This window comes from Nipponia nippon, unplaced genomic scaffold, assembly GCF_047370975.1.
Source record: "Nipponia nippon isolate SJK-2023a ecotype South Korea unplaced genomic scaffold, ASM4737097v1 scaffold_5, whole genome shotgun sequence".
Taxonomy (NCBI): Eukaryota; Metazoa; Chordata; class Aves; order Pelecaniformes; family Threskiornithidae; genus Nipponia; species Nipponia nippon.
The window spans coordinates 1868116-1895923 of NW_028262369.1; the positions used below are offsets into that span (position 1 = coordinate 1868116).

The 27808-nt window shown below is 56.1% G+C and overlaps 1 protein-coding gene across 1 annotated transcript; it reads right to left on the reverse strand.

Annotated features, from left to right (window-relative positions):
* Positions 1–74: 74 nt before the first annotated feature.
* CFAP70 (cilia and flagella associated protein 70) lies at positions 75–27807 on the reverse strand. Its single transcript, XM_087732048.1, has 28 exons — positions 27668–27807; positions 27111–27246; positions 24089–24275; positions 23666–23761; positions 23349–23428; positions 22143–22319; positions 21602–21784; positions 21057–21148; positions 19876–19975; positions 18802–18936; positions 17008–17175; positions 16690–16770; positions 16105–16196; positions 13139–13199; positions 11064–11255; positions 10297–10428; positions 9564–9689; positions 8884–9017; positions 8696–8811; positions 8345–8536; positions 7464–7571; positions 6650–6738; positions 5825–5977; positions 4196–4357; positions 3653–3742; positions 2450–2551; positions 837–884; positions 75–189 (listed from the first exon to the last, which is right to left on the reverse strand). The coding sequence occupies exons 2-28, from the start codon at positions 27240–27242 to the stop codon at positions 109–111; spliced, it is 3309 nt and encodes a 1102-aa protein (XP_087588174.1). The 5' UTR covers positions 27243–27246; positions 27668–27807; the 3' UTR covers positions 75–108.
* Between the last annotated feature and the right edge of the window lies 1 nt (position 27808).

Sequence of the window (27808 nt, forward strand, 5' to 3'; positions counted from 1 at the left end):
CCCGCCCCCCCCCCCCCCCCCCCCCGGCAGGCGGCGGTGCTCGGGGCCGATCGCGACAGAGGCAGAAGCGGGGGCCGGGGGCGCGGGGAGTTTATGCGGTGCGGGGGCTCAGAGGGCCGGGTTGCCGAAGCCGAAGCGGTGCTGGGCGGCGCGGAGCTCCCGCAGCAAGGCGGCGTTCCTCAGGCCCAGCTGCGGGAGAGAGGCGGCGGGGTCGGGGCAGTCCGCGGGCGCCCACAGACACACACCCCCCCCCCCGCCCCGGCTGCCACCCACCGGTGTGCCCCCCCCCAGGGGACCGAAACGGCCGGGCCCTGGCTGCCGGTACCGGCCAGCGGCCGGGACGGCGACGGGAGGGCGGCGGCCGAGGGCCGGAGCATCTGTACGCATGGCTGCTTCATGTGCCACATCGCCACGGTACACCCGCAGGTTCAAAACCCAAACCTCCGCCGTCTGGGAGCGCTCCGGCCCGGCTCATTCCCGCTCACCGGCAGCCCGTGCCCTGCCCCGCCAGCCCTGCCTGCCCCGCCAGCCCTGCCTGCCCCGCCAGCCCTGCCTGCCCTGCCTGCCCTGCCCCACCAGCCCTGCCTGCCCTGCCTGCCCTGCCCCGCCAGCCCTGCCTGCCCTGCCAGCCCTGCCTGCCCTGCCCTGCCAGCCCTGCCTGCCCCGCCAGCCCTGCCTGCCCTGCCTGCCCTGCCCCGCCAGCCCTGCCTGCCCTGCCAGCCCTGCCTGCCCTGCCCCGCCAGCCCTGCCTGCCCTGCCAGCCCTGCCTGCCCTGCCCTGCCAGCCCTGCCTGCCCTGCCAGCCCCGCAGCACAAACCTTAGCCATCGACACCAACCTTGACGACGTACTTGTAGCACTGCTCTGCCTCCAGCTGCCGTCCTCCCTGGGGAAGGGACACGAGAGCGGCCGGTGAGGAAATCAGGGGGTCAAGCACCAGAGCGGACTGCCCGGGGCAGGGGCTGAGTCCCCATCCCTGGGGGGATTTAAAAGCCAGGGAGATGTGGTGCTGAGGGACATGGGTTAGTGGTGGCCTTGGCAGTGCTGGGTTAACGGTTGGACTCGAGGATCTTAAGGGTCTTTTCCAACCTTAACGATTCTGTCGTTCTATGAAAAGCGCGGATTCTTGGGGAAATAACGTAAGAAAGCTCATGTCCTGGTTTCAGCTGGGATCGAGTTAATTTTCCTCCCAGTAGCTGGTACAGTGCTGTGGTTTGGATTTAGGATGGGAATAATGCTGATCACACACTGACGGTTTAGTTGTGGCTGAGCAGTGCTCACACCAGTCGAGGCCTTTCCAGCTTCCCCTGCTCTGCCTGTGCACGAGGAGCTGGGAGGGGGCAGGGCCAGGCCGGCTGGCCCAGACTGGCCAAGGGCTAGTCCATACCATACGACGTCGTGCCCAGTACAGAAACTGGGGGAGTTGGCTGGGGGCCCTAGTCGCTGCTTGGGGACGGGCTGGGCATCAGTCGGCGGGTGGTGAGCAATTGCACAGTGTATCACTTGCTTTGTATATTATTATTTTATTATTATTACTACTATTCTATTTCATTTTACTTCAATTATTAAACTGATCTTATCTCAACCCACGAGCTTTCTCCCTTTCACCCTTCCGATTCTCTCCCCCATCCCACCGGGGTGGGAGTGAGCGAGCGGCTCTGCGGTGCTTAGTTGCTGGCTGGGGTTAAACCGTGACAGCTCAGCATGTGCCCCAGGGGAATATGTGCAGCTGGCAGCGAGGCAGGGCGCTGATTTTGCCACCCGAGCACAGTCCCCAAACTATTTTTACCACAGATCTACAACGTGTTTCTCGTGGTTTAACCCCAGCCAGCAACTAAGCACCGCAGAGCCGCTCGCTCACTCCCACCCCGGTGGGATGGGGGAGAGAATCGGAAGGGTGAAAGGGAGAAAGCTCGTGGGTTGAGATAAGATCAGTTTAATAATTGAAGTAAAATGAAATAGAATAGTAGTAATAATAGTAATATAATAATAATACAATAATAATATACAAAGCAAGTGATACACTGTGCAATTGCTCACCACCCGCCGACTGATGCCCAGCCCGTTCCCGAGCAGCGATCACTGCCCCCCAGCCAACTCCCCCAGTTTCTGTACTGGGCATGACGTCGTATGGTATGGACTAGCCCTTGGCCAGTCTGGGCCAGCCGGCCTGGCCCTGCCCCCTCCCAGCTCCTTGTGCACGGGCAGAGCAGGGGAAGCTGGAAAGGCCTTGACTGGTGTGAGCACTGCTCAGCCACAACTAAACCATCAGTGAGTGATCAGCATTATTCCCATCCTAAATCCAAACCTCTGTACCAGCTACTGGGAAGAAAATTAACTCGATCCCAGATGAAACCAGGACAGTGTTCTTCAGGCTCACGAACAGAGGCTGATAAAGCCCCCGGCCCTGCGGGGCGGGTGGTGGGAGCAGCTGGCCGGCTGGGCACTCACCTGCAGGCAGATGAGGGCGAGATATCCCCACACTTCAGCGTTGGTGTTATTTAGGGCATTGGCTTCGGAGAGAGCATCCTCTGCCTCCGCCATCTCGTCCAGCTGGAGAGAGAGAAGGAGAGGCGTGGACAAAAGGCAGAAAGTGCTTCAGAACCCAACGGGCATCTGCGTTAACAGCCGAAGAAATCAGTGCAACGAAAGCGTCTAGTAGGGTTTCCCTGATAGGGATGCAGGGAAAGGATTTAGGGCAGAGACAACTGGTTATCCTCCGTGCCAGCGTCCCGCTCACCGGAGGGCAAGCCTCTCACCGTGACTCCCGACTCCTGTGGGAGCACACGCTGGATTTACAGATCGGCCCCCGGCTGTAAGGAAAGCAGCGCAAACGCCTTCACCTCCGCCCCTGGGAACCGAGTGGTTGAGCTTTGTGAGGAAAACACAACTCCAGTCCCGATCCCTATTCCCGCTGCTCCCGGGAGGCGGGGGTAGCTGGTGCCCGCTGGGCTGCAGCCAGCTCCCGGACCACCACTCGCCTCCCTGGCTCAAGCCAGGACCCTCCCAGGAGGTGTACATTTGGCCAGGGGGGAAAGAGAAGTTCAAGTTCCTTCCCTGTTTGCGTCCCTCAGCCAAACTGCCTTGGAGGAACCTCGCGAGGTGTTCCTCTGGGAGACACTGCGCTGCGGGTGGCTGGGTGTCCTTGGCAGCCCTTCAGAGGCGCCGGATTCCTCTGGGCAGGGAAAGCACCGAGATTCCTCTCTGCTGACATTCTCCTCAGTTCCTCCATGGTGACACGCAGCTCATGTGCGGGCAGGCGCTCGGAGCAAAGCCCAGGCCCGGATGACGTGCTTGCCACAACAGCCTGGGGAAGGAGGTGCTGGCAGCGGGACGAGGGGGGAAGGATTGCTGCTCCCAGGGCAGCTGCCAAGGGTGACTCTCCTCTGACATCTCCTGGGGTGCCACGCTGGGACCGCGACAGCAGCTCGCCCAGGAGCGCTGGTTTCACAGGCAGCCAAGCTTTACTTTATCAACGGTGTGATTTAGGGTCGTCCTACGCAGGGACAGGAGTTGGGCTCGATGACCCTCGTGGGTCCCTTCCAACCCAGGACAGTCGATGATGCTATGAAAGGGGATCATGCAAAAGCAGCCCCGTGTCCCGTGCTGCAGAGCCAATTCAAGCGCAGACGACGTGAAGGTAACTGCACTTACCCTGTAGCAGGCGATTCCCACCCCCAGCCAGGTGAGACAGGACGCGGAGTTCTTGCAGGCGAGCAGGTAGGTCTGCTTGGCCCGGCCGTACTGCCAGGAGAGAGACCATCCCGTTTCTCTCTGCCTCAAACGCATCGCTCCGCAGACAGCCCCCCCCTTTCCTCAGCCATTTGCCAAACCCCCCATCTCCGGTGGGGCTCAGCCACCCACCGTCCCCAGTGCAGCTCTCTATCTATCCCCGGGATGGTGGGAACGGCTCGGCAGCACCCTGAGACCTCATCCCCAGGATGGTGGGAACGGCTCGGCAGCACCCTGAGACCTCATCCCCAGGACGATGAGAACGGCTCGGCAGCACCCCGACACCCTGCCGCTGAGCCTGGCAAGGAACAGGACAGGGCCGCGCTCCCAGGAGCGGAGCACTCCGAGGTTTTGCTGCGTTGTGAGATCTTGGCTATAGCTACAAATAATGGCATCTTCTACCTGGGGTCTGGAATCTACTACTTTGTGTAAAATTCCCTTCCGCCACTCCTGCTGGCTCCTCACCTCTTTCTCTTCCAGGTAAATGGAGCCCAGGCGCAGGTAGACGACGTGCATATCGGCAGCGTCCTCCACAAAACTGATGGTTCGCTCATAGCACTCCTTTGCCTGGCCAAAGTCCCTCTTCAGGTAGCACAGGTGCCCTTTCTGAGCCCAGACATTTGGATTCTGCGCACAGAAAACCAAGAGTGAGAGGTGGCTGGGAGATGGGAGGGAGACAGACCTGGGAGAGGGGCAGGGATCCCTGTAATCAGCCGAAAGGCAGAGCCGGATGGTGTTTGATTACAACAGGACAGATTTTACGCACAGTTAAAATCAAGTTAGGGGGGCTGCCTGCGTAACACCAGCACTGGGAGCCCCCTCCGGCCTTTCCGTGCACGGCGTCCTGGCCTGCGCAAGGCTCCCCAGGTATCGCGAGTACGCAAACAGCGTTGGGAGATGTCAGCTTCACAGCCCTCTCCGATTTCCATTTGACCTGACTCTCCAAAGCCGCCTTCCCTCTCTGCTGAATAGCAACCTTGCTTCGCATGAAACAGAGCCTGACTCACCAACAGCAGGAGAGAATCACAGAATCACAGAATCGTTAAGGTTGGAAAAGCCCTTTAAGACCATAAAGTCCAGCCGTTAACCCAGCACTGCCAAGGCCACCACTAAACCATGTCCCTCAGCACCACATCTCCCCGGCTTTTAAATCCCCCCAGGGATGGGGACTCAGCCCCTGCCCTGGGCAGCCTGGGCCAGGGCCTGGCAGCCCTTTGGGGGAAGAAGTTTTTCCTAATACCCAACCCAAACCTGCCCTGGCGCAGCTTGAGGCCGTTCCCTCTCGTCCCATCGCTTGTTCCTGGGGAGAAGAGACCGACCCCCCCGGCTCCAGCCTCCTTTCAGGCAGTTGCAGAGAGCGATGAGGGCTCCCCTCAGCCTCCTCTTCTCCAGGCTGAGCCCCCCCAGCTCCCCCAGCCGCTCCTCCCCAGCCTTGGGCTCCAGCCCCTGCCCCAGCCTCGCTGCCCTGCTCTGGCCACGCTCCAGCCCCTCCATGGCCGCCTTGGGGTGAGGGGCCCAGCGCTGAGCACAGCATTCGAGGGGCGGCCTCACCAGTGCCCAGCGCAGGGGCACCATCACCTCCCTGCTCCTGCTGGCCACACTATTCCTGATACAAGCCAGGATGCCGTTGGCCCTCTTGGCCACCTGGGCACACTGCTGGCTCATGTTCAGGCGGCTGTCGACCAGCACCCCCAGGTCCTTTTCTGCCGGGCAGCTCCCAGCCGCTCCTCCCCACGCCTGCAGCGGTGCCTGGGGTTGTTGTGCCCCAAGCGCAGAGGCTCAGGATACGCATGTTCAAAGGAAAAAGAAAGGCAGAGGCTGCAGAGCAAGGAGCCCTCGCTCAGCACAGCCGCCCCACGAGCAATGAGCGCGGTAAGGAGGAGGGCAGCGCCACGGCCACAGCCTGATGCGGTTGATCAGCTGTGATTGTCCTCCCCTGCAGAAATTGCTGTGGACCAGCGTTCAAATTGCACAAGTGGAAATGAAGCACTAGGTTCACAGGCAGCAACGACACGGGCGGAGCCTGCTGCGGCGTTTGGCCGGCGTCCTGCTTCGGGACACCGCGCCGCATCCCGGCAACACGCAGAGCCTTACCACGTAGTCGATCCTAACGGCCTCGCAGAGACATTCTTCGCATTTGGAGAAATCTTCCTTCAGCAAGGACGTCTGGGCCAGCGCCAGGTAGTAGGCGCAGGAGGGACCTGCCGGGAGGCTCAGCAGCTCGTGGGCCAGCGCCATGTGAACAAACTGCGGCGGAGGAACGGCACACCGGCGCGGTTAGGGGAGCAGGCAAACCACCGGCACCCCGAGCAGCACACAGCGGGGGGACTGACTCGCACCTCTTTGACTTCCATGAACAGAAAACAGACAGGAGATTTCTTTTTCCCCTCCTTTGAATATTTACCTCTATTACTTCTAGTTCTGTTCTGCTTTAAGCAACTCTTTCTGCCATGCCAAATTAAGGCAGGCAGGATAATGTGGCAGCCTGAGAGATCCCCCAGAAAGGACTGCGTGGGACAGGGACATTCCGCAGGTGACACAAAAATTACTCCGACGTACACAAGCGTCTGAAACAAGGAGTACTGGCATCTTGGAAGCATCGCAGTAATGCATCTCATCTCCGCGTGTACAAAGAGCACATCTGCACCGTTTCTGACTTGCTGCTCCCTCTGCAGCAAGCAGTGCTGAGCTCAGGCCCCCCGAGAACCTCACCTGCCGGAGACGTCTCTGTCCCCAGCCAGCATTTTGCTCTGAATACTCTGCCTGGCCACAGTTTTGCATTTCTGGGCAGTGGTGGGTTTGCTCCTTCTTGCGCTGGGCGTCTGGGCTAGCCACAGCTTGTTCTCCGAGCCCAAGAAGGAGCTGGAGCTTGCCACCAGCTCCTCGGTAATAACCCCAGGAAGGAGACGTTGGGCTGACCTGGGTGGCATTGACTTTCATCAGGAATTCCACTGCCTTCATGAAGATTGTGCAGGGAGGTCGGCTAACTCCTGACACAGGGGACGGTGCTGCAAGAAAAGGTGTCTCCATCAGTCCCAAACTGGCCTTTTGATTTCAGAAGCAAGGACAGGGGCTGAGACCCTGGTGGGGACAGCGGAGTCCCAGCAACGCAGTGTGAAACCCGGGAGGTGGCAGAGCAGGCTGAGGCAGAGATCATTTCTTTCTGAAGGGCTTACGTTTTTGTAAAAGACGTGAAAAGAACCGATGCTCTTGACCCGCTAATTTTCCAGTCCAAACTCAGAGGAAGAAAAGGTAGGAATTTGTGATGGAAGCTTGTCAGAGTTAACTACAGGGAGGGCCCTGCCTCCCCAAACCGACCCGGCACCCCGCGCTGCCATCTCTTTGCCACCCGTTGGAGAGCGCAGCCGCAGAGAAGGCAGATCACACAACACGCGACCAGAGGAGATCCGTAGGGACAGGTTAAGAGCTGGCATCTCAGGAGGGAGACATCCGAGCAGCCGATGAAGGCAGCTGGGGGCAGTGAACAGGTAGGGAGAGATCTGCACGCACCCGCTGGCTGCCCGCCCTGAGATGTGCTGCTCTGAAAATCGGGGTGACCCTGCTTTGCCTGGAGATTCCCCGGCTAGGGAGAGCGAACAAGCCTTGATGCCTTGCCTTGGCATCAGGGTGGCCGTGGCTCAGTGCTCCCAAGTTACTCCCCTCCCCGCTGACCGCAGGAGGCCACCTCCCAGCACTGGGCTCTCCCTTACACGCCAGGCCCCCGTCCCTTAACCTTTTGGGGCTGCCTCCGGTGCGGTAGCCTCTTCCTCGGGTGCCGCGCAGGCCAGGGCAGGCTCCACCGCCTCTGGCGGTTTGTCAGCTGAGCCGTCTGGAACCCCCTCTGGAATGAAACCCCCAACAACCATTAGGTGCAAATAAAGAGGTTGCCCTAAACTGCCCAGTTTGGAGCATGATTCCACAGAAGTGGGGAAGAGAGAAAATATAAAAGATCTATCAGATTTTCAGAACAGGGAAGAAATTTGCAGGAGGCAATACCTGGGTCTGGGGTTTTGAGTACAAGATTACCGTGTGAAGCTAGAAACAGGTATAAATGAAGGAATATCCCTTCCCTCATAACCAGAAGGGGCAAAAAAAGGCATATGAGACGAGGCCTGCCTGCCTGAGGCACTTCGCGTGAAGTGGCGATAACGTTAAAAATAAAGCCAGCCGACATTTCCCGCAGCTCGGCCAAATATCCGGGAGTCGGGACAGAAAGTCTTGGCTCGCGGTGAGGCTGAACGCAGTGAGGCTCCAAAGGAAGCCTTTGGTTGAGGGGCACCACCGAGCAGCTGGTTTGCTCTTTGAACTGGTGAGGCAGCGCTTTCCAAGGGAAAGTCACAGCCTTGGGAAGTCACGGCCACGGCTTTGATGAAAATGGAAAGCAGCACGCTTGCCGCTGTTGTCTCTCGCTGGCGTCGTTCATGGTTCACATCTTCTTCCCTTACGCTTTGTATTTCTCCTCTTAGAAATACTTAGAAATTTCCCCTCTCCTTCCACTCCTCACCATCTCCCACACTGCTCCGAGCCCCCTCCTCGCCAGTGCTCGGGCACCTCCTGGTTTTGCCCGGCATTACCTGGTTTTGCCTGATGTTACCTGGTCTTGCTTGGCATTACCTGGCAAGCACTCTTCTGGGCCTGGGCTGGGAGAGCTCACGCACACAGCAGCAATGTGCTTTTTTCCTCCTCCTCCCTCAGCAGCCTCAGGGATGCTCCTCTCCTTGGCAAGCTGTGCTTGCAGTAGCTTCCTTGCCTCACGGAAAGCCATTTCTGCCTGAATATTATTATTCTGCAGCTCATAAAACAAACCTATGGGAGACAGAAAGAGCAGCGTAAGCAGACATCCATCCCTGAGCAAAATCCTTCCTTTGGCCCTCAGATTAGAGCAGGGAGAAGAGGAGCAGGGGCAGAAGCAATGCTTGGCTCTGCAGGAACGCCTTGAGCAGATAAGCTGGCTTGCTTTTGTACCTGAAAGCGTCCAGGCTACAATGCTGGATGGCTCCAAGCAGCAGGCATCCTCAAAGAAAAGCTCTGCCTCTTCGTAGTGCTGCAGGCTGACGGCCACAACCCCACAGAGCAGCAAGCTGGGGACAGGGTGGGACAGGTCAGGCTGGCAGTGGCGTGGGGGACACCCACCCACCGGGAGCACGCAGCACCTTTGGATGTGATGGGGGTCCAGAGAAAGAGCCTGCTGGAAGCACTCCTGGGCTTTGGTTGTCTCCTCGAGAAGGAGGCAGAACGCCCCGTAGTCCAGCCAGCACTGGACGTTGCACTGGTCCTGAGCTACCCTCTAGACACAAGAGATCGTTGCTGGAGTGAGGACGGCTGCAATCACATTCAGCACGCACGATGGACGGGGCAGACAACTCTGGAACAGCCCCGGCTTTCCTCTGGCCACCCCAGCCCAGTTTAGCAACCTTGTCTATCACGTGCTAGGGTTTCCCTTAACTGGGATATGCTGGGCTTCCTCGAAGCCTCCTTCACCTAACACTTGTCCTCCAGCTTCAGCTCACCTCCTCCTAGCCTCCTGTTAGAGGGGCCAGTGTCCCCAGTGCTGACCCAGCACGCCTTTTGGACCAGTTCATCCCATTTCCCCTGGCCTGGAGGCCGAAGTCCTCAGTGACCTGGCCAGCCTCTGCCTCACGTCCTCCAGAGAGCAGCATCTCCCTAGAAAATCCCTCGCACGTTCAGCCCGGTCGCGTTCACCTCCTTCCTCCCTACACAACAGTCAGGGCCGGCTGAGCTGTCAGCAACCCCGGCCCCCCGCCGCGATCGAGTGCTGGCTGCCAGCCCAGACAGGCCGGGGACGGGCGGGGAAGAAGAGCAGCTCCTTTACCTGCTGGTGGTAGAGAGATGCCAGCTTGTAGTCCTTGTTGACTTCAGCTTCGCGAGCAAAGAGCCAGAGCTGCTCCCCGGTCGTGCGGGGCAGAGGGGCAGGGGAAGCAGCTTCCTCGGACAGTAGCTGGTAGGGAGCGAGACAGAGTGTTAGCCCCGGGAGGGTAAGGACGGTTCATGCGATCCCAGTACAGTCCCCAGTCCGGCACTGTGCCGAGTACAGCCTGGCGGGTTGGAAAGGCAAGCTGTCCCAGCTCCTGTTTGTGGTGGGACGCGCTCCTGTCGTTCACAGGTACCTCTGCCACACAGGGACGGGGCAATAGCTGTTATTTGCAGTTGCGACAAGTAAAAGCATCCCCTAGATCAAGACCATTTCAAACTTTCTCTGTGGTGTTACTTACTGGTGAGCCTAGCTCATGCTGGAAGGCCTGTGCTCGGCCCGGGTGAGTGGCAGATGGCACAGTGCCAGCCACCCTCACCGCCGGCGGCACCTCGCACATCTCCCACCATCAGGATTTCGTAGCAGGAGGACACCGATGCACCAGATCTCGCCTCTGAGCGTGGTTCAGGGCCTCCGTGTGACAACCGCAGCAAATGAAAGCACGAGCCTGCTCCTGTCTTGAAAATTCCCCCCGTCTTCACTAAACACAGTGTCAAGCCCTGGATCCGCAGTGAAGCCATGTCCCGAGTCACCCGTCCCAGCTGACCAGACACATGGCAGGGTTTTTCCCTACCTGGTTCAGAGCAACATGCATCTGGTCCACCAGGTACACGTAGAGCTCACTGAGAAATGCCTGGAACTGCTCCTGGGTCTCAAACGCTGTGGTCTTCAGGTATTTCTCCCTCACAATCTTCACTACAGCGTACTGCGGAGATATGCGACGGTTGGACAAGGCAGGTCCCCCACCAGCTCCCCGAGCGTGATAATACGGAGCCAGAACACCCTGATTTTGCATGAAGCTCCAGCTTAGTTCTGAGGAAGAAATCCAGCCCAGCACCAATAAAAGGAAGAGAAGCAAGGAGGGGTGAATTCCCTTCCCGCCTCCCATTCCCTGACACACCGGTGGCTCTTTAGGGACAACGTGTGGGAAGGCTGGTCCCCTCGGCACGGGGAGGGGGTCTGCGGGAAGAGCATGGCCAAGGCTGAGCAGCCGAGAGAGGGGAACCCCTCTTTCTGCCAGCGCCGACTGCGAGTGTGCAAGAGCCGTCAGCTTTGCCTCGCTCAGGCTATGAGCGTGGGGCAGATGGATGTGATCAGCTTTGGAGTCTCCCCTCTTTAACAGGAACGGTTCTCCTGGTGCGTGACCAAAGCAGCTTGGTGCCTGCTCCGTTAGAGGGAAAAAACATCCCTCCCCGTGCCCACTGCAACAGCCCCGAGTGGCAGGAAGGGATTCTGGAGCAAGACATCACCCGAAGTTACCGCCATGGAGCAGCAGTTCCTCGCTGAGAAACTGCCAGGACAAAACAAGTAAGGAAGCAAAAACCACAACGGACTCCTTACCTTCAGCTGTTCCTTAAAAGCAAAATATTTCCCGGAGCTATTGAGCTCGAAGTTGAGCTGACGCTTCTGTTCCTCCAGGGTTTGGTGGTCTATCGCTCCCCGGTCAGGCAGCCGCTTCCCAAAGAGCTCGTGGTATTCACTGAGGATGGCAACGGCAATGCTCGTGACATCGTTGTGATAATCTTCCACGGCCTAGGAAAGAAAGAAATAATCAAACTTCACAAGTCACTGCTGCCATCAACCTGGAAATGTATTTTATTTGCCCGAGCCCACGTCTGCCATCGACTCCACCTGACTAGAGTCTCAATTAGTTTGTCACGCATCCTTTCCTGTCCACGCCTGAGGGCTGCCAAAATATCTACGTGTAAATACAAAAGAGCTCCTTCGTAATCAGATATTGCTCCTGCTATATTTTTCAATCAGAACCCAGTATTTCAGTCATCGTCGTCTCTTCTCTAGCGGTATAATTGGCTGTAAGTAAAATATCTCTCATTTGCCAGGAGCCTTTTAAACCCATGGGCCAGCCCTCTTCAGCAGCGTCTGTAATCTCCATAATCTCGGTGGCAGAAGCTTCCATGTGCTGCGATAATCAAAATGTGTCACTCTGCGCACGCCAGACAAATTAATCCTGCCGCAGCACTGGGGTCAGTTATTGAAGTGCCGCTTCTTCCCCCACTGTTGCTTTGAATTTACCAGGGGCCACGTGAGGACGTTCTCCCTCGACGGCTGCTCTGTACCCACAGAAGACCAGCCAGCGCTCTCAGGCTGTTTTCTGAGGATGTCACGCACACACAAGTCCTCAAAAATTCTGGGTGAGCTGAGAGTGGTCGGGGCTGATTCTGTTCACATCTGTCTGGGTCTGATGAAGCACATGGGCTAGTCTGAGACAAGAAACTGTTGGGACTGCCCGGGGTAACCATAAGGCTCTGGTAACCTCTTTCCTAGCATCCCGTTTCCTTCCAAACACCTCCACACTGCTGCCGTCCCCGCCTTTGCCCTGCCTTTGCATACAGTTGGGCCGCGGCCAACTGTCTGAGGTTCAACAAGGCTCAGGGCCGGGTCCTGCACTGGGGGCACACCAACCCCAGGCACCGCTGCAGGCGTGGGGAGGAGCGGCTGGGAGCTGCCCGGCGGGAAAGGGCCTGGGGGGGGTGGGCGACAGCCGCTGAACATGAGCCAGCAGTGTGCCCAGGTGGCCAAGAGGGCCAGTGGCATCCTGGCTTGTATCAGGAATGGTGTGGCCAGCAGGAGCAGGGAGGTGATGGTGCCCCTGCGCTGGGCACTGGTGAGGCCGCCCCTCGAATGCTGTGCTCAGCGCTGGGCCCCTCACCCCAAGGCGGCCATGGAGGGGCTGGAGCGTGGCCAGAGCAGGGCAGCGAGGCTGGGGCAGGGGCTGGAGCCCAAGGCTGGGGAGGAGCGGCTGGGGGAGCTGGGGGTGCTCAGCCTGGAGAAGAGGAGGCTGAGGGGAGCCCTCATCGCTCTCTGCAACGGCCTGAAAGGAGGCTGGAGCCGGGGGGGAGTCGGTCTCTTCTCCCCAGGAACAAGCGATGGGACGAGAGGGAACGGCCTCAAGCTGCGCCAGGGCAGGTTTGGGTCGGGTATTGGGAAAAACTTCTTCACCGAGAGGGTGGTCAAGCATTGGCCCAGGCTGCCCAGGGAAGTGTTTGAGTCTCCATCCCTGGAGGGATTTAAAGAACGGACAGATGTGGTGCTCGAGGACATGGTATAGATGGACCTGGCAGTGCTGGGTTGACAGTTGGACTCAATGATCTTAAGGGTCTTTTCCAACCTTGACGATTCTGTGATTCTATGATTCTATGATTCTATGATTCTATGATCTCTCCCCTTCGTATGGGCTGCGAACATGAGTGGCGCAGCCCAGGAATGATTTCCCGAGGCATAGTACTGCGAAGATAACACATCCAGAAGTTTCCTTTTCTGTGTATTTCCTCTTCGGACCTCATCTACATGCTGCTGCAGGGCTGAGATTGAGGATGAAGATTCTCCTGCGTGAGAGGGATGAGGGCGGGACGAGGTGACAGAGTGGCGGCAAGGCCACAGGCGCTTGCTCGTACCTTCTTGGCTCCTGCAGTCCGGGGAGGCAGCGGAGGGCGAGGAGGAATCATCTGCTTGACCCTGTCAATGAGAGGACAGAAGAGATCAGCCAGAGACGCTGCCAGCAGGGCTGACTTGTCTTGGGCACAAGCAGCCTGTAGGGCGAGGGCTCCAGCCTGTCATCGTATCCCTGAGATGCCTTGCAGGGACCCGGGGACGAGGGGAAACTGAAGCCTCAGACCAAGAATGAACTGTAAAGACCAGGCACCCACATTCGACGCTTGTAGCTCATCGTGATGGCTTGAGAGAACTAGCTGCTGCCTCGCTCCCTGCTGATGATTACCCTCCACGGGGATTAGATAAGATTTATATAGTTGTTATTTTCACGGGGTTTGACTGACCCATCACACAAAAACTATCGTAGAAGCTCAGCCCAGCAGGTAAGGTTAACGTTTGTTATTGCTAGCAATCAAAGCCACGCTCCTAGAGAAGCCGATCTTCTTATCAAGCTGCTATTCCTTTAACTCACAACCTCCTGGGGCTGCGGAACGGCTGTAGGAAAGGTGCCAACCCGGGGACAGCTCTGAAGAACGTCACCACTGTGACCCCCAGGCCACCCGATCCACCAGCTCCTGACATCCCACAGCGCAGCTGCGGCACCTCATCCCTTGGCCATGCACTGACTCCTAGACACCGTACCAACCCCATTTGTACCACTCCTAGGGTCACAACGACCTTTCAAACACGGATCAAAAGCCCTCAGGATTCCCATCATTTTTACTGCGCTTTTACTAAAATCCTTGGTGTCAAACCAGCCTACATTCATTGGGATTTTTGTCGAGCTTTCCTGCTTGCTGGTACCAACACACCTTTGAACACAATCCAGCCCACCAAGCAAAGGTGTCACATCCCTGTGATGGCTCCTACCCAATTAGCAAAGCAAATTACTTATTCCCCGCCAAACATAAACCACTCCTCTAACTGTTCCGCCAGCTCAGAGCCCCTGACCAGCTGCCTTCTCCAGGTCGCGAGCCCTGGCCACTTCTCCAACCCAAACCCTTCCCGTAGTCTCCGCTGTGCGGTCCAGTGCCACGGCCCTGCGTGGTCTGCGGAGACCCGTCACCGCTCCTGGGGAAGGCACAAAGCCTGAGCAAGTGGGCAGTGCAGCTCCCAGTCCCACCCTCAGAACAGCACCCATCCCTGACGTGTTACCTCCGTACAGAGGACAACCAAACTGCTTCACTTTCAGATGAGAAAAAGAAAACCAACAACAACCTGGGGAAAGCAAGCGAGTGATGAGGGCCAGGTGGAGGCTGACAGAGAATTTTGGATGGTGCTCAAGAAAGAGAGCTATGGTTTGCTACTAAGATACGTATTTAAACAGCCTTCCAGAAAAAGATCCACTGTTGATCTCGTCTGCTGGGACACATGGCCAGCAGGAGCAGGGAGGTGATGGTGCCCCTGCGCTGGGCACTGGTGAGGCCACCCCTCGAATGCTGTGCTCAGCGCTGGGCCCCTCACCCCAAGGCGGCCATGGAGGGGCTGGAGCGTGGCCAGAGCAGGGCAGCGAGGCTGGGGCAGGGGCTGGAGCCCAAGGCTGGGGAGGAGCGGCTGGGGGAGCTGGGGGGGCTCAGCCTGGAGAAGAGGAGGCCGAGGGGAGCCCTCATCGCTCTCTGCAACGGCCTGAAAGGAGGCTGGAGCCGGGGGGGTCGGTCTCTTCTCCCCAGGAACAAGCGATGGGACGAGAGGGAACGGCCTCAAGCTGCGCCAGGGCAGGTTTGGGTTGGGTATTAGGAAAAACTTCTTCCCGGAGAGAGCGGTCAGGCCCTGGCCCAGGCTGCCCAGGGCAGGGGTGCAATCGCAGTCCCTGGAAGTGTTCAAAAACCATGTGGATGTGGTGCTTAGGGACAGGGTTTAGAGGTGGGACTGGCAGTTGGGTTAACGCTTGGACTCGATGATCTCAGAGGTCCTTTCCAACCTTAACGATTCTGTGATTCTCTGACTCTCTGTCTGTGGCATCAGCTTGAGCCCCCCAAGGCAGGGCCCTTCCCACGACTCCAGAGGGCTGAATTTTCAGGCCTGACATCTGCAGCCCTGGCATGTGAAGGAGGAGGAACTACACTGAATTCACACAAGTTGCAGTAGAGTAGGAACGGTACAGAAAGGGCCAGGAGAAGGTCTGGCGTAAGGGGGTTTCACTTTCCTCAATCTCTTCTCCCCAGAAGACAGCAGGCAGAACAGAAGACAATGCACATGCTTTCCTTTCAAAGAATGGCTGCTGCTCGTGTTTCTGTTTGAGAGAGACATATCGCCTGCGTGTGTTATACTTTATTCATTTGCTGCATTTTCTCTTTTGTATTCAATAAATTATAGATGCTAGGCCTTTCCTAGACTGTAACGCAGCAGGGCTACCACTGGACAGGGAGCAACGGCCTCAAATCAAACAGACAGCGAAAGACTCGAAGCAGCAGAGGAGAGAGAGCAGCTCTACAGCAGAACAATGTGAAAACTAATGTAAGAGCCGAGGAACGGGTAGAAGATTGTGAGAAAACTTCTGAAAAGGGGGGTGGGGGGGAAAGACAGAATGCTATGTTGAAGTTCCAGCAGCGCTACCCAGGGCAGCTCACTGGTGGCCAGTCCTGGCCAAGCAGCTGAACATCAGGTGCCAGAGGCAAGCCCGCAGGGATTAACGGCAAACAAAGCCCGGATGGGAACGCAGACGCTGTTGTGCTGCTCTGGTGTCTCTCTTTTTGAGAGGAATGGCAGGGAGATGCCAGCTCGGATGAACGCGAGTGTTTTCCCAACACACCAGATGCCATCTCTTAGGCAGTCTGGCCAAATCCTCCCCCTGATCCCAGTGGGCTTTGGCTCCGGCCCTCAGCTGGTCCCGGCCGAGCACTCCAAGGGGGAGGCTGCCTGTACAGCCCCGTTTCTATCCTGCAGAAATGAGTCCTCAGCCCCAGAGTTACAGCACGTCTTTACGCACCGTCCGGTGAGCTCCTCTCGTGATCGTTTTGGTACCAAGGCCTTGTCCAGCTTTATCTCCATCACCAGGAACGTCCCTGCTTCGACGTATTGCTGTGAAGATAAACATTGCGCTCTCGGTGTCGTGCTGTCTAGAGCCATTACTGGCGTGATGAAAGACTGAGCATCTAGCTACAGATCTTCAGCAAATCCTCCTCAAACTGCAGAGATACAGCCTGTTTTATACCCTGCCCTCAGAATGATTTACAGCAGCAAAATTCAGCTCAAGAAACGAGTCGAGGAAAAAGGAGAAAGCTCGGATAATCAATCTGCTTGCAGAATGAATATGCGTTCTAAATGTTTTGAGGAAGAAGCCAAAATATGAAGAAACACTTCTAAATAAATGCCTGATTATTTACAGAGACCTTCTAGCCCAACGCTAGACTGCCCTCCAGCTGGATGTCACTGGAAGAACTCCAGGACAGCATCTACGTAAAACAGCCCGCGTCCAACTCACTCTTGAAGAATTTAATTGCGTGAAAGGTGTGAGACAGCGGCGCGGTGATGGTCTAGCATTCTTTCCTTCTCTTTGGAGGTACATAATTACCTGTCCATCAAGGCTGAGATATGTGACATTTTCTGCTTCTACAGTGGCATCTGACAACTGGATTTTGGGCACGCTGGACATCTATTGAAGAAAAAGAAAAGACATCTCTTGTTTCAGATTCAATAAACCCCACACCTTAGCAAATTCAGGATGTGAGCTGTACATTTGCTCAGGCAACATGTACTAAAATTTCAAGATAACGAGTATTTCCCAGTTGGCTGAGGCAACACAGCATCAGGCCCTGGTTTCTGCATGCCCCAGCTACCTCTGAGGTAGAAATGGAGCAACCATCTTGCAGTATGCCTCTTCAGACCTTACCTTTCTGTTGGACTCCTTATCTTTGGTGATTTTCTCTTTGTCTTCCTTCTGAGACTTGCTGGGAACCGCTCTGGGAAGGGGAGTACTGATTCCTGGGGTCCATGACCCTTCCTTAGTCAGACTGAGCTGCGACCTGAGATCCCGGAAGACGCTGTGCTGACTTTTAGTCTGAAAAAAAGAGGGAACAGAGGGAATCAAGGGACAAACTAGGCTTTCCCACCCCTTTGCCTTAACCTTTCACATTATAAAACACATTGTCAGGGTCCTAAATGCATTAAGAAGCTCTGCAACCTCGTCCTCCCCTCCTAGGAGTTCAGCTGCTGGTACTCAAGGCCAGCTCTGAGACCGTAGAGCTGCGTGGCCTCAGGTTAGGCTGCTGTGAAAAGAGCTGCCTGCGAAAGCCTCAGTGGGGTCTCCCTGTCTTCTCTCGAGCTGCATTTTCACTGAGGTGCTGGCCCTTGGTCCTTGCCTGAGCTATGCGGTAGATTTGCTGGAGCCCAGCCCCATGCTGCCCCGATCCTGACCCACTGGCCTGAATTCCTGGCTTGATCCTGGACCTGCCTCACGGCTGTGGACTCGCTGGGTGATGTGGACTGTTAGATGAACCTGGCTACCCTTACTAGGTCTGCTCTGCAGTTTTTTTGGGTGCCCCCCCCTGCCCTGCAGCGACTCTCGGCTCCTGGCTCACTTTCTGGTGCGGAGCAGCTTCCCTGACGCACGTCAGTGAATTGCAAGGAACAGGTTTTTCAGATTGTCTCTTTACACACTGCTTGACTGCTTAGACAGGCGGTTCCCTCCCAGCTGTCACTGTTACCCGGGCGGGCAAGAACTGAGGGGATGCCGGGGAGAGGATGGGGCAGCTACACCGAGACCAGCTAGACCAAGGCCAAGAAGCAGCCCAAAGCATCTGCAAAACCAGAGAACGACAGAGAAAACATGTGTCACTTCACTTGTGACAGATAAATGCTCCGGGACGAGGAGTACCATGCAGCCAAGAGGCCGTTAATCACAGCCAGCGAACAGGCTGGCTGCTAGCCCCGCTTTGGGACATGGAGGCAGGGAGAAGGGCTGTAATTCAGCTGGCTCCAGCGGCCAGGACAGCAGCGCTACGGGGGCTGTGGGCAGAACCAGCAGGGTGTGCAGCTGCCCTCCCGAAAGCAGCTCAGGTCTGTTCCGAGAGTACTGTGGGAAAATGGAGATGTAACTGTCACTCGTCGTAACAGAGAGGGGGGAAACGCAAAGGCAAATAAACCTCCACGAGCTCTAGCTGAAAGAGCTCCAGCGACAGCTTTTTTGGTTGTTGCCTGGGGTAACGCTATCCTTTTAGAGCCACTGTTTGCTCTTCCCAGCAACGCACTTCATTTGCCCATGTTCCAGACTGAGGGGAGAGGAGCGTTCTTACAGCCCGCTCTGCTCAGCTGCTGGCAGAGAAGGGAGTGGAGTGAGATTGAGAGCCTCTCTCAGCCCCCAAACCTGCTCCCACACGCCCAGAAATCCCCTGCCTTTGAGAAGTCTGCGCCTACAAACTTGTCTCATTATTTTTCTCCATCACCAGAAGGGCAGTGAAGTTTCAGAGACAGCCTCTCAGTGCCACGCTGCCCGTGCTGCCTGCTGCCAAATTCCACGCTGCCCATGCTGCCTGCTCCCCAAACCACGCTGCCCATGCTGCCTGCTCCCAAATACCACGCTGCCCATGCTGCCTGCTCCCAAAACCACGCTGCCCATGCTGCCTGCTCCCAAATACCACCCGGCTGCAGAGCTGGAGCGCAGCCTGGCTGTCTGGCCTGCTCTCACCTTCTCAAACACCTCGCTGTCTTGGTAGGTAAAGACACGAAAAGCGCCTCGGATCCGCTTCACGCCGGGGCACAGCAAAGGCACCATGTTGACATACGCCACGCCATGGAAGAAAATCTGCTTGTCCTCATCTCCCTGGAAACACAGAGCAGGGGACCGAGCTACTGAACGGACTGTTATACGCTGTATGGAAACAAGGTCACCGATCCCATTAAGAAGAGGCCACGCAGCAAACTGATGCACCTGATGAGCCAGTGGCTCTCTGTCACTGGCACGCAGCCGAGACAACCTGGGCGATAACACTGGAGTCATTCAATATCTAGAATATCAATTTTATTCCTATCCCTGCAGGGCGGCTTTTCTCTCTAATGCCCACGCTGTGCCATTCCTCAGGACGGTCTTGTAGATACGGCTGCAAAATTACTGACGGTGCGGTTAGAAATCCAAGCGACCCTACCGGAGCTGTGCCTCTGAGGTCTGACAGGAATCAGGTAGCTCAGGAGGTCTGAGAGGCCGGGCTAGCAGCAGACTGGTGAGGGTAAGGGAGAAGGATCTGCAAGATCCTGGCACCAATTAGTGCAGAAAGAGATTTATACCAACTTAGATGACTTTGCCCTGGAATAGATTAGGAGCTCTCACACAATCAGCCGCCAGGAACAGAACAGCTAAAGGGCTGTTTCTTTGTTAAACCACCCCAGTTTGTATGCAAAAGCATAACTTATTTACACCCCCAGAAAGAAGGCATGAATTTCTTCAAGATGTTCCAAACTCCAATGGCCAACGATAAGCTCAGTGAATCACCTCAGTTTGCAAAAAGCACCCTCTGCCTCACCCCTTTCACCGAGCTACCACAGACCCTCAGCGAGAGCTCTGGCTGCCATAAGGAAAAAAATATTATCCTTTTTCTATTTAGCAGCTCTACAAGGCTGCTTAATCCCTTTACAAAGCCTTTAGCTCTCTGACTCGCTTTGGCCAGTTCAAGGCTGGTTTTGGTATTACAAAGGCGTTGAAAGGAAAACGCTCGATGACGCGACCCTGCCTCACACGCCAGAAGATATCCCTCCCCGCTTTTACCTTGTCAGCTTTGCTCGTTTTCCCTTTGCTGGGTGAGGCCACGGGCATCCTGCAGACCTCCACGGGCCAGTACCCGCACTCCGCAATGCGCTTCTGCAGGCTGAAGACAAAGGAGGGCACTGAGAAAACGCAGAAACCACGCCGGCGAGCCGCACCGCTCTCCTTTCTGCCCCAAAGCATCCCCCCCTTGGCCTTGCTCCCGCCCGCTCCCACGAGACACGGCACCACTGGAACACGCGCGCTTTGGGGCAGGCTTGGTGCATTTTCTTCCCCGTCCACTGCTGTGTGCATTTATGGCACAACCAGCTATAAACCGATCGGGAGAGCGACACACTCAGGTTTTCTTACTCTCCTGGTTACTTCAGAAATGAAACAAATAAAAAGGAATATGATTAACTTTGGTATAAATCCCGAATTGCACAGAGCAAGCGGACCCTGAGCTCCCATTCCATGTGCCTTGGTAACTCTGAAACCAGCAGGCAGGCTGATGAAAGTGTAGGGGAAAACAAAATTTTAAAAAATCAAACCAGATAGAAGGGAGTATTTCCACACGAGGAGTAACTTGGCTGTGAAACTCACAGCCATGATGCAGCTGAGGCCAAGAACGTAGCAGGATTCAAAGAGAAACGGGTTACTTTTCCTGATCTTGAGCATATCTGGAGCCGCTAAAGGTAACATTTGTCCAATAAAAAAGCAAACGAAGAGTGCCCGCGTGGAGTGAAAGGATTTTAATGTACTGGGCATTCAGCACAACTTAATTAGCAGCTCGGAGGAGAGCTGTGTGGGCCATACTATTCCATCTCTGCTCACCATAACTCTGCTGCTCCTTCCTTCAAACCGCAGAGGGAACAGTCAGCAGCTCCAGTTGCTGGCAGCACGAGCGAGCATTTACAGCCCGGAGACAGCAACTACAGCCAATTTATCTTCTCCCACCACAGCAGAACTAAGCTGCTGCCAGCAATTAAAGGCAGTTAGCGGCTCCCTTGCTCACGTGAGCACCTTTGGCCAGCAGATAGCCATAGGAGCCACGGGAGGCGAGGCAGAGCCACGGTTTGACCACGCAAGTGTCTGAGAGCACCTGCGCGTTGCTGCTCCCTGCCTTAGGTCGCTCAGCCGAGCGCGTTCTGGGGTGGTTTCTCGCCACCGCTCCGTGCTGGAAGGGAGGTTCTCAGGTCCCTTACATGACTACTGCAGCGGGATCCAGGTAACAACGCCGTTCCATGTCCCATACAATTCTCTTCATGCTTTCTGCTTGGATCCTAAATTCCCTGTCCTGGGAGAAACAGCACGCGGTCAGAGCCAGGACAGCAATCTCCACAGCCTGCGCCATCCCCAAATCATCCCCAAAGATATTCCCTGGGAGAGAACGTGAGTCAGACAGAGGTGTCCACCTCACCATACCCAGGCCGTCCGAGCAGAGTAAGTTAGCAGCCCTCCCTGCAGACACCAGAGCCCTGCTCGCGACGAGATAATACAACTCCCAGCCCAGCAGCTCAGGCGTGGGGAGCTTTCTGGGGACCGGACCTGCCACACACACCCCAGGGAACTCCTCCGCGGTGAGTTAGCAGGCCCGCTGCCCCAGGGGAACCATCTCCGTGTCTGGACACCGCACAGAGGACCAACCACAGCCTTCCTCCCCTAACAAGTCTCTGCAAGTCTTTGTCAGTCCCTTCAGTGAGATCTGCGGGTTTCTCTTCCAGCCAGGACACCGCCAGTCCTTCCTCACCTCTCTTTTGTTGAGCTCTCCATCCTCATCCTCGTAGGGGCCGCCAACGATGAAGGAGTTGGGTATGCTCAGAGCGCCGGGGGCCATGATGTTAGCAAGGGGCCATTTTTTGGGCCGGGGTAATGGCTCTTTTTCACCAGCAAGCTTCAGGATGCCATTCTTGAAGAGCAAGGGGACTTCCTTCTAGAGAGACACGAGAATGAAAGGACTTGCATTCCCAGCATGAGCAGGAGCCAGTGCCAGCTGCTCTGAGCTGGGTCTAACAGAGCAAAGCAGTAGTGCAGGGGCCTGGCTGGAAAAACACACTCCACCACGCGCATGCAAAGAATGGAGAAAAAATAAATGGCCTTGTGGAAAAAAAACTGCCAGTTTTAATCCAAATCTTGCCAAGCAGAGACCCTGAGCACTCACAACAAACACTGCTGTTGCAAAAGCACAGGAGCTGTACGCCCCACGGGCCTGGACACTTGTTCCCCAGTGAGAATAATCCGCTTTGTAGTAGCCAAAAAACCCCTCTTGCCGTGCCTGGACCAGCGCTCACCTCCCCAGCTGCTGGTACTTGCAAACAAGCCACGTAGTTTTGCAGGGGTCCGGTGGGAGCAAACGCTTCGGGGACAGAATAAGCTGCCTCCAGCGTGACGCTCAGGAGGTTACCGCTTGAAAGCTGCGTTGCAGAAAGCAGGGGCTCTTCGGTGCACACTGTCACTTCAAGGCCACCCTGTGAGAGGAGGATAAAGTGGAGCAGTGAGTAGACAATTATAACTCTCCTGCTCTTGAGGGAGAATCAAGCAGAAACCCAAGGCCAGAACGCATGATGTTATCTTACTCCTCACCTCAGATGTAAAAGAAAATAGACCGGCACAGGAAAGGAATTTCATGATCATTTTGTCTGAATTGTGGTATTTGTTCAAATCGGAGGCTGCTTGAGGCACGGCATATGCCCCAAGGGTCTCCTAAAACGAGCCAGGGAGAAAAGAGTCAGGGTCTCCTAAAACGAGCCCCAGAGAAAGCAGATCAGGGATGGAAACGAATGATTTTGCCCCGGTGATTCCGAGCGTGCCAAGCCAGGGCCGCGCTCTGACTCTGCCCTATCTCTGCGCAGTCTTTAATTACCCGTCGCAGCCCCGGATGGATGGCGTGCAACGAAAAACCAGCTGGTCAGCATTTATTATCTCTCCTCCCTAACGAGTGCCCCCCTGCCTTGCTTACTGTGTAACACCTCTTAAATACCGACACGTTAAGGCAATATCCGTCCCTCCAATTCACTCGCAGTGCTAGCTGCGGGCAGACTCAGGAGCGCAATTGGACACATTTTCCCAGTCTCATGCTTCATTCCCTGCTTTATTCACTGCGTACCGGCTGAATGAATGACCTTGCAGGAAAACCAGTCAGAGCCTGGAAAATAATGGACTCTGAGACATGTTATCCACGGAAGGGAAGACTAATGAAGCTGGGCAGGTAATCCTGCCTTTGTCTTGTTCCAATTTTTCAGCACTATGCTTTCCATCTTGAAGATTTTTTCCGGAGCAATTTGGTAGCTGCACACATTAACATTTCCTAGCACGACCTCACCTATCATAGGCAACTAGGGACAGACGTCAACGGGAGTAGGAAAGGCCTCCAAGCTTGTAACATATAGGGCCATAACATATCCGTGATGAGCTCGGCGGCTGAGTCATGCTCGCCTTCCCATTAAAAAGCAGCAGAGCGCCGAACGAGCGAAGGAACAATTCCAGATTCCGCATACCTTGGCCTCCGGCTGAAGGCTCTCTAATGGAGAGGTAGGCACTGCATACAAAGGAGCCAAGACCTTAAATGAACACTGTCCTGGGAAGAAAGAGGAATGAGAACAGCCTAAAGTGAGACCCTCTGCAGAGAAACCGTGGCCTGACTCCTAACGCCGAGCTGCTGATGTCACCCCCTCTTCCCCCAGACCCAGCTTTCTACAGATGCTACAAAGTGCGTTTTGTCAAAAGGAGGTCAGATACAGCCAGGGGTCCGTAAGCAAAGCTCAAAAAGTGCCAGGGAGTACAAAGTGGTTGACTGTGGAAGTCAACGTTGTACCTTGCAGCAGAGGTAGAAGGTCCACCACAGCTTGGCCAAGAGGCACGGTCTTCTCCTTCTGTCTCTTCTCGCTTTGCAACACTTCTATCACTGTCACTAGAGAGATAAAGAGAGAGGAGCTGGCAGAGTTTCTCAGCCAGCTTCAGACCAGCAGTTCAGGGGCTGCAATGGGTCTATGTCAGCTCCGGCACACGCTCCTACTTCATCTCCCAAGGCCGACAAGAACAGCGAAGCCAAGGAGCACCAGCCAACATGAAAGGGGATTCTTCCAGCTGGCAGAGATGGGAACAGAAGCGTTGAGACCCTCCCACCGCCGCTGCTGAAGTGCTATTCTTGAACGAGTGACTCCTGCGGCAGGCAGGCAGAGCGGAGCAGCTGACAGCACCCACCTCCGAGGAGGGAGATGCAGCGTCAAGTACTTACAGAGCACAGGTTTTTGCGCGATGTCGTCCAAGGAGTTGGGCCCATCGCAGCTGCAATCGAAGCTGGTCGTGAAATTATAGTTTGCTGTCCCATTTGGCAAGACGTCAGTCTTGGAGGAGTCTCCCAAGACGGCTCCGTTGTACTCTGCACGCACCAAAGTAACCGACACGTCGCTTTTGATAGTTTTCTGTCAACCAAACAGCACATTAAACAGTTGGCTCCGCAGCAACAGGCCCAGGATCAAAGTTGCCCCTGGCAGGCAGCTGAGTTCAGCGCCCAGGACGGGGTTCACTGGTGGGGGTCTCTGGACTACAGGAATGGGGAAGGGGAACAGAGCTTGGCCGTGCTGAGACCTCCCCCTTCCCTGTCTTTAGGAGGGAAATTTCCTGCTCCACCATGCTGTGACGCCCCAAGGAGTATCAGGAGCTGCGGCAGGGGAGATGGAGAGGCCCAGGCTTCACCCCAGGAAAGGCAATGAAAGACAAATCCCAAAATACCCCATTGATATTTTTGTGCTTCCAGGAAGCTTGGGACTTTTGTCGTCTCCTAAGAAAGTAGTCGCTGAGCTACACGGCTGAGCTCACAGGACACTTGTGTCTTGAACGCCCTGAAATCGAAGAAGGGCTCCAGCAAGCTCTTTGGGGAGCGCTGCAGTTTGTTGTTAGGCCACCTCCACACCACTTGCTTTAAGCAGAGATGAGGAGATTTGAAGCTTAAAATGTCTCCGCCGAGGGGCTTAAACGTGGGTGAAGAGGGATGGTGAGAGCACGGCACGCCGCAGCGGGGATCGGCGTGCCTGGGCAGCCCTGGCCACGCGGGCAGCACCGGGCTCCTCCACGGCAGCGCAAGAAGCGCCGAGAGAGGCAGCAACCCAAGATCCTCCCTGCAGGAGAGCCACGGTTTGCTTCTCCGTCCAGGGCAGAGCGGCTGCCGCCCTGAACACGAGGATGGTTGTACCCAAGCCCAGCTTTTCTTTAGTCCCGAGCCACGGGGATGCCTAACCTCCCTCAGCCCCCTCTCCCCGTGTCACTGGGGTAATTAGTTCCATATTGGCTCCTGCACAAGAAGAGAATTCATTCACTTGGTTTTAATTTTCAGTCCTTCTGACTGTCTCCTTGAGCATATATTCTATGAGCAGCTAAACAGAAGAATCCAATTAACCTTTCTCTGTACCATTAATTATGCTAGACTCCTCTCTCATCCTTCTCTACATTCCCTCTACTTAAGCAGATTCCACACCTCTTAGAGCTGGAATTTTTTTCATATTGTTGTTCTTATTATTGCACTTTTGTAACCCGCGCACCTTTTGCCAGAGCCTTTTCTAAGATGGAGCCACCAGAACCACAAAGCAATATTCTGGATGCAGTCAGTCCACCCGTCTATTATTTTCAGCGTTGCTTTCCCTCCTCTTACCTTACACCTCTCGGGTAAGATGCTGATTGCTGAATCTATTGGTGTGAGAGGTACTCAAATACCACAACACAAAAACCTCAGAAAAACCAGGCAGCTGGTTTTGGTTTGCTTTTTTTTTCTTGTCTGCTGCTAGAGCAGAAGCAGGGATTTGCATTTTTCTGCTTGCAGCAGTAGCTGAGCTTCTCCTCCGCATTCCCTCCTAAATGCCAGTTCCTCTGGAAGATGTGAAGGCCAGCGGGGTGTATCACGCAGCACGTGGAAAGCACAGCAGTCATGGTTCGATCGGAACCAGCACACAGTCTTGCCCTGTAACCGCACTGGAACCACTGCCCTTTTAAAACCAGAGCCGCCTTTAATAAATTAATATGATTTAAAGCACTGTAGCTGGGGTGAAAATCTGGCTTTATATCCAAGGCTGGATCTTTTTAGAGGCATTTATCTTGCTGATACACGTTTTTACTGTGTTTTGCTTAAAAAAGCTGCCATTTACATACAGTTAGGCGGAGAAGGCAGAGAGATATAGAATCATAGAATCATAGAATCATAGAATTGTTAAGGTTGGAAAAGACCCTTAAGATCATCGAGTCCAACCGTTAACCCAGCACTGCCAAGCCCACCACTAAACCATGTCCCTCAGCACCACATCTCCCCGGCTTTTAAATCCCCCCAGGGATGGGGACTCAGCCCCTGCCCTGGGCAGCCTGGGCCAGGGCCTGACCGCTCTCTCCGGGAAGAAGTTTTTCCTAATACCCAACCCAAACCTGCCCTGGCGCAGCTTGAGGCCGTTCCCTCTCGTCCCATCGCTTGTTCCTGGGGAGAAGAGACCGACCCCCCCCGGCTCCAGCCTCCTTTCAGGCAGTTGCAGAGAGCGATGAGGGCTCCCCTCAGCCTCCTCTTCTCCAGGCTGAGCCCCCCCAGCTCCCCCAGCCGCTTCTCCCCAGCCTTGGGCTCCAGCCCCTGCCCCAGCCTCGCTGCCCTGCTCTGGCCACGCTCCAGCCCCTCCATGGCCGCCTTGGGGTGAGGGGCCCAGCGCTGAGCACAGCATTCAAGGGGCGGCCTCACCAGTGCCCAGCGCAGGGGCACCATCACCTCCCTGCTCCTGCTGGCCACACCATTCCTGATACAGGCCAGGATGCCATTGGCCCTCTTGGCCACCTGGGCACACTGCTGGCTCATGTTCAGCGGCTGTCGACCACCACCCCCAGGCCCTTTCCCGCTGGGCAGCTCCCAGCCGCTCCTCCCCACGCCTGCAGCGGTGCCTGGGGTTGCTGTGCCCCCAGTGCAGGACCCGGCCCTGAGCCTTGTTGAACCTCAGACAGTTGGCCTGGGCCCATCCATCCAGCCTGGCCAATATATATATGTCCAATATATATTTCAACACAGCATCTCTGGACTGCTGCTGAGGAGGTGAGTTCCCCAGCCTGCGTGAATCACAAGCCTTTACCCCGTGCGAACAAGCCCTCAGCGGGGAGGAGGAAGCCACCCGAGTCCCCGATATTCTCACCGCTCCTTCCTATAGCCTCATCGCCTCTTGAACGGGACCACGGCACACGGAATCGCTCTGGCCTCATCTATTAAACCAGCAAAGGCATTTTCAGAAGAACTTTACCAGGTCCTGCGCCTTCAGTACTGCGATCTGCACTGGTTTCGGTGGTGCCGGTTGTGAGTCGCTGGGAAGAGCTGCGGCAGCGGGCAAGGCGGAGGATTGCTTTCTGGCAGGCGGCCCCACCGGGACCTCCATGGCTCTGCAGGGAAAAAAAAAAAAATGAGGAAAAACATGAAACTGCTCTATTCCTCTCCCAGAAATGTCTGCCGGAGACAGCAGCCGTGGCTGCCAGCGTTATTCGGGGCTCGTCTGTCAAAACACCATGGGGTTTGTCCGTGACGAATCTCGTGAGGAGCAGGGGGGAGGACAGGGAGCAATGTAACGGGAAAACTAGCCGGCTCTGTAAATTTAACCCAGCTGCGGCTTCTCGGTGCACAGGGGAAGCGTTCGGCGTGACAGGCTGCCTTCGGCAGCCCTGGGGCTCTCTCTTGCTTCTTGTTTAACGGAAATGGCGGCCAAAGGCCTGCGGCTGCCAGCACGCCCGGGGGACCCGGCGCCGTCCCTCACCACAGGTTCCCTCCCTCTCTGGGCCGAGGACACCCCACCGCACCCCCAGCTACCTCCTGCCCCGGGGCTGGCAGCCCCCTCAGCACGGCCTCCTGCCCGGGGAGGGCCCTCACGCCTCGGGGTGCGGCCTGCGAGGCTGCCGGGGCGGCGGGAGCTGGGTGCGGCCGGCGGCGGGGCTCGAACCCGCGGCCTCC